The 12,454-nt window shown below is 44.0% G+C and overlaps 1 protein-coding gene across 1 annotated transcript in view; it reads right to left on the bottom strand.

The window, feature by feature from the left end:
• Positions 1 to 6,728, bottom strand: part of LOC146008496 (serotransferrin-1-like) — a 47,954-nt gene extending 41,226 nt beyond the window's left edge. The window contains exons 1-4 of the mRNA XM_083147853.1: positions 6,621 to 6,728; positions 3,089 to 3,246; positions 2,859 to 2,958; positions 2,602 to 2,778 (exon numbers count right to left, since the gene is read on the bottom strand). Coding sequence (XP_083003979.1) covers positions 2,602 to 2,778; positions 2,859 to 2,958; positions 3,089 to 3,246; positions 6,621 to 6,684 — 499 coding nt within the window. The 5' untranslated portion in view covers positions 6,685 to 6,728. The remainder of the gene's footprint in view (positions 1 to 2,601; positions 2,779 to 2,858; positions 2,959 to 3,088; positions 3,247 to 6,620) is intronic.
• Between the last annotated feature and the right edge of the window lie 5,726 nt (positions 6,729 to 12,454).

Raw genomic sequence — 12,454 nt, 5'->3', positions numbered from 1 at the left:
ATTTGCTAATCAAATGACTGCACATATGTACCATACACATTGTGCATGCATGAGGTGAAACGTGATGGTGCCGCAGGATCTAATCCATTATCTATCCAGTTTCCTTTGAAATCCAGAACACACCTGATCATGCCCACATACAGAACGATTGAGTAAACGATCATAGGGTTTACTCAATCGTTCAGTGTGGCCATGATCAGGGATGTTCAGGGTCTGATGCTCCACTCCGCCCCCCCCCCCACACACACATATTACATCTGCCCCACCTGCAGTGCACATTGCCCATTAGAGAGAGAATTTGCTTTTGCAAGTGAACCAGAATCAGGCTCTGTATGAATGTATGTATGTATGTATATATGCGTGCTTTGTTTGTGTGTGTGTGTGTATGTATGTGTATCAGTGTGTTTGCATGTATGCTGTGTGTATTGTATGTGTGTATGTATTCTGTGTATTGTTTGTGTGTCTGTCTGAATGTATATACCATAAATACACGAGTATAAGCCTACTTTTTCAGAACAGTTTTTATGCTGAAAAAGCCCCCCTTGGCTTATACTCGAGTGAGGGTCCCCTTGAGTCAATACGTTTTCCCAGTTTTTTGTTGTAAAATTAGGTGCCTCGGCTTATATTCGGGTCGAGTTATACTCGAGTATATACGGTATGTATGTTTGTTGTGTGTGTGTTGTGTTTGTATGTATGCATGATCTGTGTTTTGTGAGTGTTTGGTGTGTGTGTATTCTGTGTGTTTATATGTATTCAGGATATGTGTGGTGTGTGTGTGTGTGTGTGCGCATTTGCTGTTTGTATGCTATGTGCATGTGTTTTGGGTGTATGCATGTTGTGTTTGTGTGTTTATTTAGTCCTTAGGGGCCCCCTTGCCTTAAGTACCCTGGGCCTCCTGGAGCCTTAATCTGGCTCTGCGGGGAGTGGTGGGAGGTAATAGGGAGTGGCGAAAAAACGCAGACATGTCGAGGCTGATTTTGGGGCATATATCTACCACTGATTGCTTTCCTGTATGCAAGAATCACGTCTCCAGTGTCTCGACTGCGGTGGACACTCTGAGTGACTAGAGAATCAATGTTTTCCAGATCTGTGTTGAGATTGCAAATATGTAACCACATCTCACCGTGGGTGCTCTCACACATTGGGCCAGACGTGTCAAGCTTCAAAAAGTGATAAAGTGGTAAACAACCAGCCAATCCGCTCCTATCTGTTATTGTTCAAACCTAGCCTGTGACAGGGAGGTAGGAGCTGATTGGCTTGCTTTTTATTACTCTCCATTTTATCACATTTGAAGCTTGATACATCTGGCCCCAGGGCCGGATTATAATGGAGGCACAAGGGGTCAGTGCCCCTGGGCCCCCCTCTAGCTAGGGGCCCCCTGTGGTTGGCATGTATTTTTTAAAAAATTTAGCTAAAGGTTTTGTGCATGGCAGTGGAGTAGTGCTGCAGCTTCACCTATCTGTCAATGTGACAATGATTAATGGTGCTGAGCATCGGGAGCCAAGGCACACTGATTGCATGAGTGTGCTGTGCATTACTGGGAGTTGACTAAGAGTCATGACACTTTGCACCAGAGGGCAGAGGCTGAGAGGTTTGTACTGAGATCTGATTGGTGGAGCTCATTACATGCTTCTCAGGCCCATAGAGAACAGCAGCAGCAGCTTAGTCATGGGAGGGTTTTTAATCAGAGGCAGCACTAGGACTGTGAGGTCTCCTACAGAGTAAGGTGCAGAGGGACAAACGCAGGCTTTTCATGTGGTAAGTATGTGTGTGTGTGTGTGTGTGTGTGTATATATATATATATATATATATATATATATATATATATATATATATATATATATATATATATATATATATATATATATATCGTGGTGTGGACGGCGGCACTCCCAGACTGGGAAAGAAATACAACAGATGCCCAGCTTGTGGTCAACGTTTCAGTGCCCGTGCACTTTTATCAAGATCAGCAGAATGAAATGAAAAAAAAAAAAAAAAAAAATATAAATATATATATATATATATATATATATATACTGTATATCCCCTGCAGTTACCCATTGACCAAGTTTATTCTGCCTTTACTCTGTGTTTTGACAGTGTAATATTCTCCCATGCAGTTTGCGGCCAGTAATGACAAGTGCAAGGGGGCCCCCCTGTCTAAAGTACCCCGGGCCCCCCGAAGGCTTAATCTGGCACTGTCTGGCCCACGGACCCCTACATAGGCAAGGCTCACGCAGCCAGCGGCTCCCTACAAGGCCAGTCCTGCTCTGCCAAGTCTCTGCTGTGGGGGAGAGCAGAGGATCATGGCAGCCATCTTCTCCCTGCCTTTACAGGCAATTATGTTAGGTCGTCTATTGGACTGGACGAGAGCAGATGCTATCAGGCAGTGGGTTCAATTGGAAAACCCTTCCGCCTCTATGGCCCTACACACTTATGTATGTATGTTGCTCCAAAGTGTCTATCTTTTTGCTACGAGGGTGGCTACATGTACACTACTAGCTATTTTATTCTAATATTTTATATACAGAAGACAACCAAAGTAAAAAAAAAAAAAAAAAAAAAATATCTCATGCATTTCTTATCCAAATATTTTCATACCTTTAGCGAGAGGCTCCTCCTCATCCCAATGCAGAAGATTTTTCGACAGTAGGAATCCCATAGGAATATTCCAACCTGATGTCCATCTAGCTCCACTGTGACAGGAACGCGTTCCTCTTAAATTCTGAATATTCAGGGCACCACGACGGGCAACAGCCACTGAAAACACGCAGCTCCCTACATGGAACAACATTAGTTTGGACTTCACATCAGTCCTTCAGGTGACCGTGTAAGTAATTCCCTGTCCCACTGGTTACCTTCTGCATGTTGTTCCTTTGCTACTACTGCCAAGTCATAATTTCTGATGGCAGTATAGACATCTCCAGCATCGAGGGACACTGCATCTGCTTTATTTCCCTGAGAACAGGAACCACATCAGAGATCAACACTGGCTACAATGTGACACATCACTGACAGTGGTATACTGACACATTGGTATTACTTCAGCTAAATGAGGGATATAAGAGAATGATGTGTGTCCTGTCACCTTGATCTTAATCATGCAATCCTGTGTATTATGTGCTCGGACGCAGGAGACCCTAGAAAACGGGTTGTTAGACGGTAGCACCGACTGAAGAGTCCTTGCCAGGTGGGAACATTTCTTTTGTTCAGCCTCAGATAAGGTGCACCAGCGAAACTTCTTCCCTTAGTATTAAAAAAAAAAAACGGTTTGGGCAGAAGAAAAAATAATTACAAACACTGCAGATGCTGCTAATACACAGACTTTGCCAACATTTGTACATCTGGACACCAAATGTTGTGGCGATGGGCCCAAAACTAAGATGTTTGTTTGAGTCATACTTAGAGACAATTGCACTAAGCTTCAAAAGGGATAAAATGGAGAGTGACAAACAGCCAGCCAGCCAGCCAATCAGCTCCAAAATGATAGGAGCTGATTGGCTGGCTGTTTATCACTCTTAGGGCCAGATTCTCTAAGCTTCAAAAGTGATAAAATGGAGGGTGATAAACAGCCAGCCAATCAGCTCCTGCCTGACATTTTTCAAACACAGTCTGTGACATGGCAGGTAGGAGCTGATTGGCTGGCTGTTTATCACTTCTCCATTTTATCACTTTTGAAGCTTAGAGAATCTAGCCCAGTATTTGATAACTTTTGAAGCTTAGTGCATCTGAACCTTAAACTTAAACTTTTAAAATGCACCAGAAAACTCTGAATCAGGCTTTCCCTACTGAGTCCTCTAGGTACCCTACAGCTGGGTACACACTGGCAGATATATCTGCAGATCAATTGATCTTAATATTATTTTGACTAAAATGTGAAAACATTATTTTAGGTTCACCTAAATGTATTAAAGGGCTGTTGAAGCAGTTTTAGTGAAAAACTGCTCCTCTGGCCTAATTCAGCGTGAATTGCTAATTAGAGAATTTTCAATCCAGTTGATCATGGAACAGCTGCGCATGCACAACCATAATTTGTGAATAAATATCCATACGCATCACATAGCAGTCGCGTAGAAGTCACAGTTTGATTGTAAGGAAGCCAGCATTTAAGATTGGAAACATGGTGTTTTCTGGGTGCGTTTGTGAAAATCATTTTTTTTGTGGGTAGTTCTATAACGTCAACAATGAGCCTGGTTCTTTAGTCGATTAGTGGAAGCCCTAGACTTAGGCTTACTCAGATGGCAAAAAAAATAAAATAATGGCTTGTTTTTTTTTAAATGAATCTGCAATGCATTTACAATTTTTCAATGGGCAGTTATCCTTTCTTGCAATGGGCGGTGACTTCTATATCTCTAATTTTTCTCTAATTAGTGAACCATGCGTAATTAGACCACAAGTCCATTCATTTTTTTTTTTTATAGTAAGCAGATTCCATGTCCCATACTTGTAATGGGAAATGCGATCTGCTCAGATTTGCGTGAAAAAAAAGTGAAAGCAGAGCAGGGTCAGGAACCGTCATGGAGGTGGTGTCCTATTCTATCCTATTCATTATTTCTTCCTTCCTTTTCAATTCTATTTCTTCTCTTTTTCTCTGTTGTTCTATTCTGGTCTCGCTGTCCCCTGGATTCTTTTCTTCCACCCTTGGTTATGGTTATGTTTAAATATAACTATTTGCAATTATTGAAGAAAAATACTAAATTTGAAGGAGTTAGGATTGGGGGGTTTTTTTGTTGCTTTTTTGCCATATACCGGTAAGTAAAATATTAATCATATGGAGGCAACATTTTTTTTAAATTGTATTATACAATAGCTCACAATGGGGTTTATTCTAGTTCATTCTTTTTGACAAAATCCTTCTTAGATGGACAAAACCATGTGCACTGCAGGGGGGGCAGATGTAACATGTGCAGAGAGAATTAGGTTTGGGTGAGTTTTTTTGTTTCTGTGCAGGGAAAATACTGACTGCATGATTTTACACTTCAATATAGATCTCACTTTGAAGAAAAACCCCACCCAAATCTAATTCTCTCTGCACAAGTTACATCTGCCCCACCCGCAGTGCACATGGGCCCTTATTCTGATCTAAGCGGTAACGGCCGCTTGCGGCCGTTCCGCCGATGTTTTCGCTCTGCGCATGTGCAGAGGGCACTCTGCGCATGTGCAGGCGAAATCGCCGCACATTTTTTTTTACCGCCGCAAAGGGGGTGGATAGGGGCGTGAGGGGCTACTTAGCCTCATTTCCCTATGCATACGCCCCGCGTTTCATGGGCGTTCCCATGCAAACGCGGGGCGTACGCATGGTAATGAGGCTGTGACGCATGTGTTGGGGGCGGGCATCTGACATCGCCGGATGTCAGCTGCCCGCCCCCATACATGCTTTCACACGGACAAGTGTCCGTGAGGTCTATGGGTGCGGGATCTGGTGGAGCGTGCGGCCCTGCCTTCGATGGTCGGCGACCATCGAATGCAGGGGGCTGCTCCAAGATGGTGGAGGCGTATCCCCCGCCATTTTCATGCGGCCCGCCACATGTCCGCGTACGGACGGCCGTGGCGATCCGTATGGAAGGCGGGGATTCGCCTGCACGGTCGGAGCCGCATATGCGGCTCCGGCCGCACCAACCAGAATAAGGGCCATGGTTTTGTCCATCTAAGAAGGATTTTGTCAGAAAGAATGAACTAGAATAACCCCCAATGTTTATCGTTGTTTTTGTATGTGACTTATCTTCTTCTTAAAAATGTATTTTCAAAGACCACAGACTGATTAACGTAAATTTTTTTAATAATAATAATAATGATAATATTAATATTTTTTTTTTAAAAGCTTACTATTACCAGGGTGCAGTAATCGGTGATCTGCTGCACTCATCCATGGCTCCATTCATCTGATTGTAGTGTTCAACTTTTTGAACCTGTTTGGTGGGGTGGCGGGCAGCGATGACCTGTTCGTTAGGCTGTGAGTATACCCAGCCTAGCGAACAGGTCTGAATGAGGCCTGTTGTTGGGGCAATTTTATTACATCCCATCCTCATATGATGTGGTTGGTGATAAATATGCCCATAAGACTACTGAAAACAACAATAAATAGTTTTTGTGAGTGCCTCATCAAAAACTCATATTAAAAGGTTATGAGCACAAACGCTGACAAATGACCTCAACATTGGGGTGACAAACCCCATAACAACGAAGGCTTAGCTCATGATTATTACAGTGGGATGACCCCTCAGTCAGCACTGCATACATTTATTTTTGACAAAACTCATGAACTAGCAGCATACTGCACTCCACCACCTGACAGACAAAATAAGAAAATAGAAACTATCAAGATAACACTGCATATTATCATTGGGTCAGATCAATATGGTGTTTTACAACATGTTAATAAAGTGGTCTGTCTCATACATCTCTACATAAACAAAGATAATAAGGTTTCGACTCTGCAAAACAAACCAATGTATTGTTGTAATTTCATTGTCGTCACGTTTATACATGCCAATCCGTGCTTCCTGTCTGTGCTCTTGCTGTTGCAAATGTGTTGTGCAGCATTACATTAATGATTATCAATTGTCTAAATTGCAAGCATTCATTCTGGACACTCAAACCTATGCCAACTTCTTACTCACCTGACGCCATGTGAAGAAACATGGCAGGGATGAACAATGCACTCATAAGGGAGAGAAACTGCATGTTTGTGGGAGAAATGAGCTCATGTGCTGTCTTGCTTATGAAAGATATTGGAAGTCCAGCACAGGATGAGGGAGGGGGATGAAAGACACTAAAAAATAGAAAGCAATGGGGGGAGAGAGGAGGCTACACATGGGACAGATTAATAACATATGTAATGCAATGAACACTGTTTATGGTCAGAAATGTTTGTGAATCACATGATTCATACCCCTTTCACACCGCACTTGTTAATTGGTATATTGCCATTTTACTCCCATTTTAAAACGTTTAAGGCTGCAGTGGGAAAGCACCAGAGTTCATTTACAGGTTAAAGATAACCGGTATTTCAAAACGTCCTACACTTTTCAGAGCCGTTTTTTATGCAGTGAGAATGGCTCTGAAACGGTATTTAGTAAAAACAACAGACTACAGACCTGTGATAGGCTGGCTGCCTTGAAACGTGTTCAGGGGATTAACCGGGTTGACTGATGTGAATGGTATATAAACGGTATTTAAAACGGTAATCTACTTCAATGTGAAGGCTCAGACCCGTTTCAAAATACTGTTTCAAAATACTGTTTCAAAATACAGTTTTTTTTAAACGTTTAGGCAGTGTGAAAGTTGTATCAGTGTAACTTTTACTACTTTTTTTTTATTATATTTACATATTAAAGCAAAGTCACTTCGCTTCCATTCTGATCAAGTGCTTCTGCAAATATGCGCTCCGGCCCTGGTCAGAGCTGAAATTACAGTATGCCGCTTTTGTAACATAGAATATGACAGCAGATAATAATGACTTGGCCCATCTAGACTGCCGATAGATAGATAGATAGATAGATAGATAGATAGATAGATAGATAGATAGATAGATAGATGAAGAAATATGGTTGGTATATAGATATTAGGTATAGATAGATGAGGTTGATAGAAGATAGGTAAGTAGCTATGAGTCAAGTAAGTTGTATTGATATATAGCACTCTTTCTCCAAGAGGACCCAAGGCGCTTAGGTAGAGAGATAAGGCAGGAATATAGATATGAGGTAGGTAGATAGGGATATAAGATAGAAGGTAAGTAGATAGATATGAGGTAGGTAGATATAGAAGATATGTAACTACATAGATATTAGGTAGGTAGATAGGAGGTTGATAGAGATAGAAGATAGGTAGGTAAAGAGATATATAGATAGATAGAAGGTTATAGAAATAAAATAAAGCAAGATAGATATGAGATAAATCTATAGAGATAAAAGGTACAAAGATAAGAGATAGAAGGTAAGTAAATATATATGTGGTATATATAGAGTCCTGATGGGGGTGGAGCTAATGTGACTGCTGCTGCTGTAGAGCAAGTTGCAGACAAGACCCTGCTCCAGTTTCAGGGCCGCCCAGTCAATCAGACTGCACACAGTTATTTGTAAGGTAAGATTTACTGGTGTGCGTCAAGAGACCTAAGGGGGAGATTACGGTTAGGCTGTAAAAAGGTATGTTAGGGTTAGGCTGCGGGGCAATTCAGGTTAGGTGGCAGGGTACAGGGGTTAGGCTTAGGCACTAGCGGGGATGGTCAGGAATTGTCAGAATGAGGCAGGTTAGCATGTGGGGTGGCGGGTTATATAGAGGCGGCAAGGTGAGGGAGAGTGTCAGTGTGATAGTCACAGGGCATTTTGTGCCACGGGTGAGGGAGCGCACCAGTGTGATAGAGCACATGCCGCCTGGTGAGAAAGCACGTCAGTGTGATAGAGTGTAGGTCGCAGGGTGAGGGAATGCATCAGAGTGATGGACCACAGGCTGCAGGTTGGGGGAACGCATCAGTGTGATAGAGCGCAGTGTGCAGGTTGAGGAATTGCGTCAATGTAATAGAGACAGGTGAGGGAGCAGTATGATAGACCCAGGCAGCAAAGTACCTAGGGGGCTCTACCTGGCACAAAGTGAGTTATTGGCTCTTCCTGCCGCAATGTGTACAAGTGGCATGGTGTGGTGTAATGTGAATAAACGACACTACTGTGTAATGTAATGTGAATTGATACTATTATGTGACCACGCCCTTTCCCCATGAAGCCAAGCCCCTAAATATTTGGTGCTCGCCTTCACCGCACATTGTCCCTATATTAAGTAGTGGGTGGGAGGCACCAGTTCCTTTTCTGGCACAGGGCACCAAAATGTCGTTATGGCTCTACATAGATAGATGGATATGAGGTTAGCGATATAAGAAAGGTAAATAGATAATAGATAGATCTATAGCAGTGGTTCTTAACCTGAGTTCAATGAAACCCCGGGGGGTCCGTCTAAGGGGTTCAGCAAAGGTGTGTGTCCAATGCGTTTGTCAGGGTTACCAGGTTCGTTAATATACTTTTGGCATTTACACAATACTTATGGCATTTTCAATGTTTCACCATAAGGATCTGAAGGCTATTGATGAATATTTATGTCAAATTCTTAAAATAGTGCTGTAATTTATGGCAAAAAATACCATACAGTATATGGCATGACCTGGCAGCCCTGACGTTCACCTCACTCGTATGATTTGTGACATCATGCTCAGCATGGCCATCATAGGCTGCTCGTTTGGCCTTGTTATGTTTGATGCAGAGAACTTGGTGCGCTCAGTAGTGACTTGTGACTGTCATGATTGTACGTCATTTGTGATTTCCTTTTTAATAATTCAATCGCTTCATACTATGTCGAGCAAAATAAGAAAGTGGTCAGACTAATACGTACAATATGGATTCACATGTATAATGGAATGTGATGGAAGTCAACATCCTCAATGCATGATTTGCGATGCCAAGTTGAGCAATTCTAGCCTAGCACTGGCAAAACTAAGGGAACACTTCCTAAAGCTGCATGGAGATGGGAAATACAAGAACACAATGCTTGCTGAATTCAAGGCAAAGAGAGCCAGATTCGATGAAATTCCACTGTTGTTTCACTGAGCACTGCTGAGCGCTTCTGGAAGAAATCAAGCTCCCTTGCGGATTATCTCCATTTCAAATTCATTCTTTCCTCCTTCAGCTCTGCCCTTGCTCTGGCCAAGGAATCCTACTTTAAGTCCCTCATCCTTTCCCAATCATCCAATCCCCGCAGGCTCTTCGCCACCTTCAACTCCTTGCTCTCCCCCCCTCCTCCAGCTCTTCCGTCCTCCATCGTAGCCGCTGATTTTGCTACCTACTTTTAAACCAAAATCTCCTCTCTCAGGACTGCCATCACTGCTGCCATGACCTCACCCTCTCCCTCCTCCCCTCCTACATCTCCACTCCCCTCCTTCCAACCCCTGTCCTCATTTTACCCCACCACTGCTGCTGAAGTCCACTCTATCCTTCAATCCGCTTCTCCCTCCACCTGCCCGCTCGATCCTATCCCCTCCAATATTATCCGTCGTCTCAGTCCATCAGTCTGCTCTCACCTGGCTCACCTCTTTAATCTTTCCCTATCCTCTGGGATCTTCCCTTCCTCCTTCAAACACGCTCTTGTCTCCCCAATTCTCAAAAAAACAAATCTGGACCCCAACTCTCCATCCAACTACAGGCCCATCTCCCTCCTCCCTTTTGCCTCCAAACTTCTAGAACGTCTGACCTATAATCGTCTCCTAAGCCACCTTACTGCTAACTCCATTCTAGACCCCCTCCAATCCGGGTTCCGCCCTTTACATTCCACTGAAACTGCCCTGACCAAAGTCACTAACGATCTACTATCGGCTAAATCCAAAGGCCTCTTCTCTATCCTCATCCAGCTTGATCTGTCGGCTGCCTTTGACACTGTTGACCACCCTCTCCTGCTCAACACCCTCCGCTCCTTTGGCATCACTGGCACGGTCTTCTCCTGGTTCACCTCATACCTCTCCGATCGCTCCTTCTCCGTCTCCACTCCGAGCTCCTCCTCTCCTACTACCCCCCAGCCAGTCGGTGTTCCCCAAGGGTCAGTCCTTGGCCCTCTCCTCTTCTCCCTCTACACCACCTCTCTGGGAACCCTCATCAGCTCCTATGGTTTTCATTACCACCTTTATGCTGATGATACCCTAATCTATCTCTCCTCCCCCGACTTATCCCCATCACTCCTGTCCAAGGTCTCCGAATGCCTCACAGCCATCTCAGCCTGGATGACCCAACGCTTCCTGAAACTAAACATGGCTAAAACTGAACTTCTAATCTTCCATCCCCCGAACATCCCCTCTTCTCCCACTATCTCCATCAGCATTGGTGAAACCGAGATCACGTCCACCGACCAAACACGCTGCCTCGGTGTCATCATTGACTCCTCCCTCTCTTTCACCCCCCACATTCGTGCTCTCTCACAGTCTTGCCGCTTTCACCTACGCAACATCTCATGCATCAGACCATTCCTCTCCACTGACGCGACCAAAATTCTCATTCACTCTCTTGTCATCTCCCGCCTTGACTACTGCAACATCCTTCTCTCTGGGCTACCTCTCACCCGCCTCGCACCTCTCCAATCCATTCTTAACGCTGCTGCTAGGCTCATCTTCCTCTCCCGCCGCTCTACCTCCGCCTCCCCCCTCTGTTTATCTCTTCACTGGCTCCCCATTCCTTTCCGAGTTCTCTTTAAACTCCTCACCACCACCTACAGGGCTCTCTCCTCCTCCACAGCTCCCTACCTCTCTTCACTGATCTCTATCCACACTCCCTCCCGTCCTCTTCGCTCCATCGCTGACCGCCGACTGACCTCTCACCTAATCACCTCCTCCCACTCCCGTGTCCAAGATTTCTCTCGCGCTGCCCCCCTGCACTGGAACAACCTCCCGCCACCCATCAGGCTATCTGATTCCCTTACCTCCTTCAAGCGCTCCCTCAAAACCCACTTTTTTCGACTAGCATATCCCTCCTCCTAACCTCTTTTGATCCTCCTATCCTGCCTCCGTTCCCCTCCGTTCCTACTTATCCTATTGTATTTCGTTCGTCCACCCATCTATTTTTAGTATGTTAACTCTTATGAGCAGGGCCCTCCTTCCTCACGTACTCACCCTACCTCATTCCCTCACCTGTGCTCCTGTCCTGTTCTTCCCTTCCTCTACTTCATCTTCAGTCTCCTTGACAATTTTGACACCTACTTCTGAACTGATGCTGATTTTAGTTCTACCAGCTATACCCCTATTTATACTGTATCTTTCTACACACCCTGTACGTTACCTTGTAATTTGTTTTTTTTGTTTGCTATGTACGGCGCTGCGGACACTTTGCGGCGCCTTATAAATAAACGTACTACTACTACTACTACTACTACTACTGATCTAAGCCAGCTTGTTGTATTTGTGCACAATGTGAATGACAACATGATAAAGGACGTTTTTTTTATTTTGTAAGCCTCTTAGAAAATCAACTAAGGCAGCCGACGTGAAGGAACTTGTGGATGACATCTTAAGAGACATCTTTTGTAGGATATGGATTCTGCAATTTGTTCGGACGGAGCTCCAGCCATGGGATGAAACTCTGATTTTGGTGCGCTGGTGAAAGTCACTGCACCACACATCATTGTTACACACTGTGTTCTGTACAGGCATGCATTGGCAACAAAATCTTTGCCTCCAAAACTGGGAGAAGTATTAAAAATTGTAGTGGAATGTGTGAACTATGTGCGAAATAGTGCTCTTAGCTGTGTCATGAAATGGGCTCTGAATATGAGGTACTTCTGTACCATTCTAACATTTAGTCGTTTTCCCGGTAAAAGGTGGTGAATTGTGTTTTTGCCATGCATGTGGGATTAGCCCTGTTTTTGCGAGAGCACTAACATTGTCAAACAGATTGCTTTGAAAATTCTGAGTTCATTCTCATTTTGGCGT

The sequence above is a fragment of the Crinia signifera genome, chromosome 1 (assembly GCF_055691185.1).
Source record: "Crinia signifera chromosome 1, ASM5569118v1, whole genome shotgun sequence".
Lineage (NCBI taxonomy): Eukaryota > Metazoa > Chordata > Amphibia > Anura > Myobatrachidae > Crinia > Crinia signifera.
Note: the sequence above shows the minus strand (reverse complement) of the source record. Positions and strands in the feature narration are given on the sequence as shown.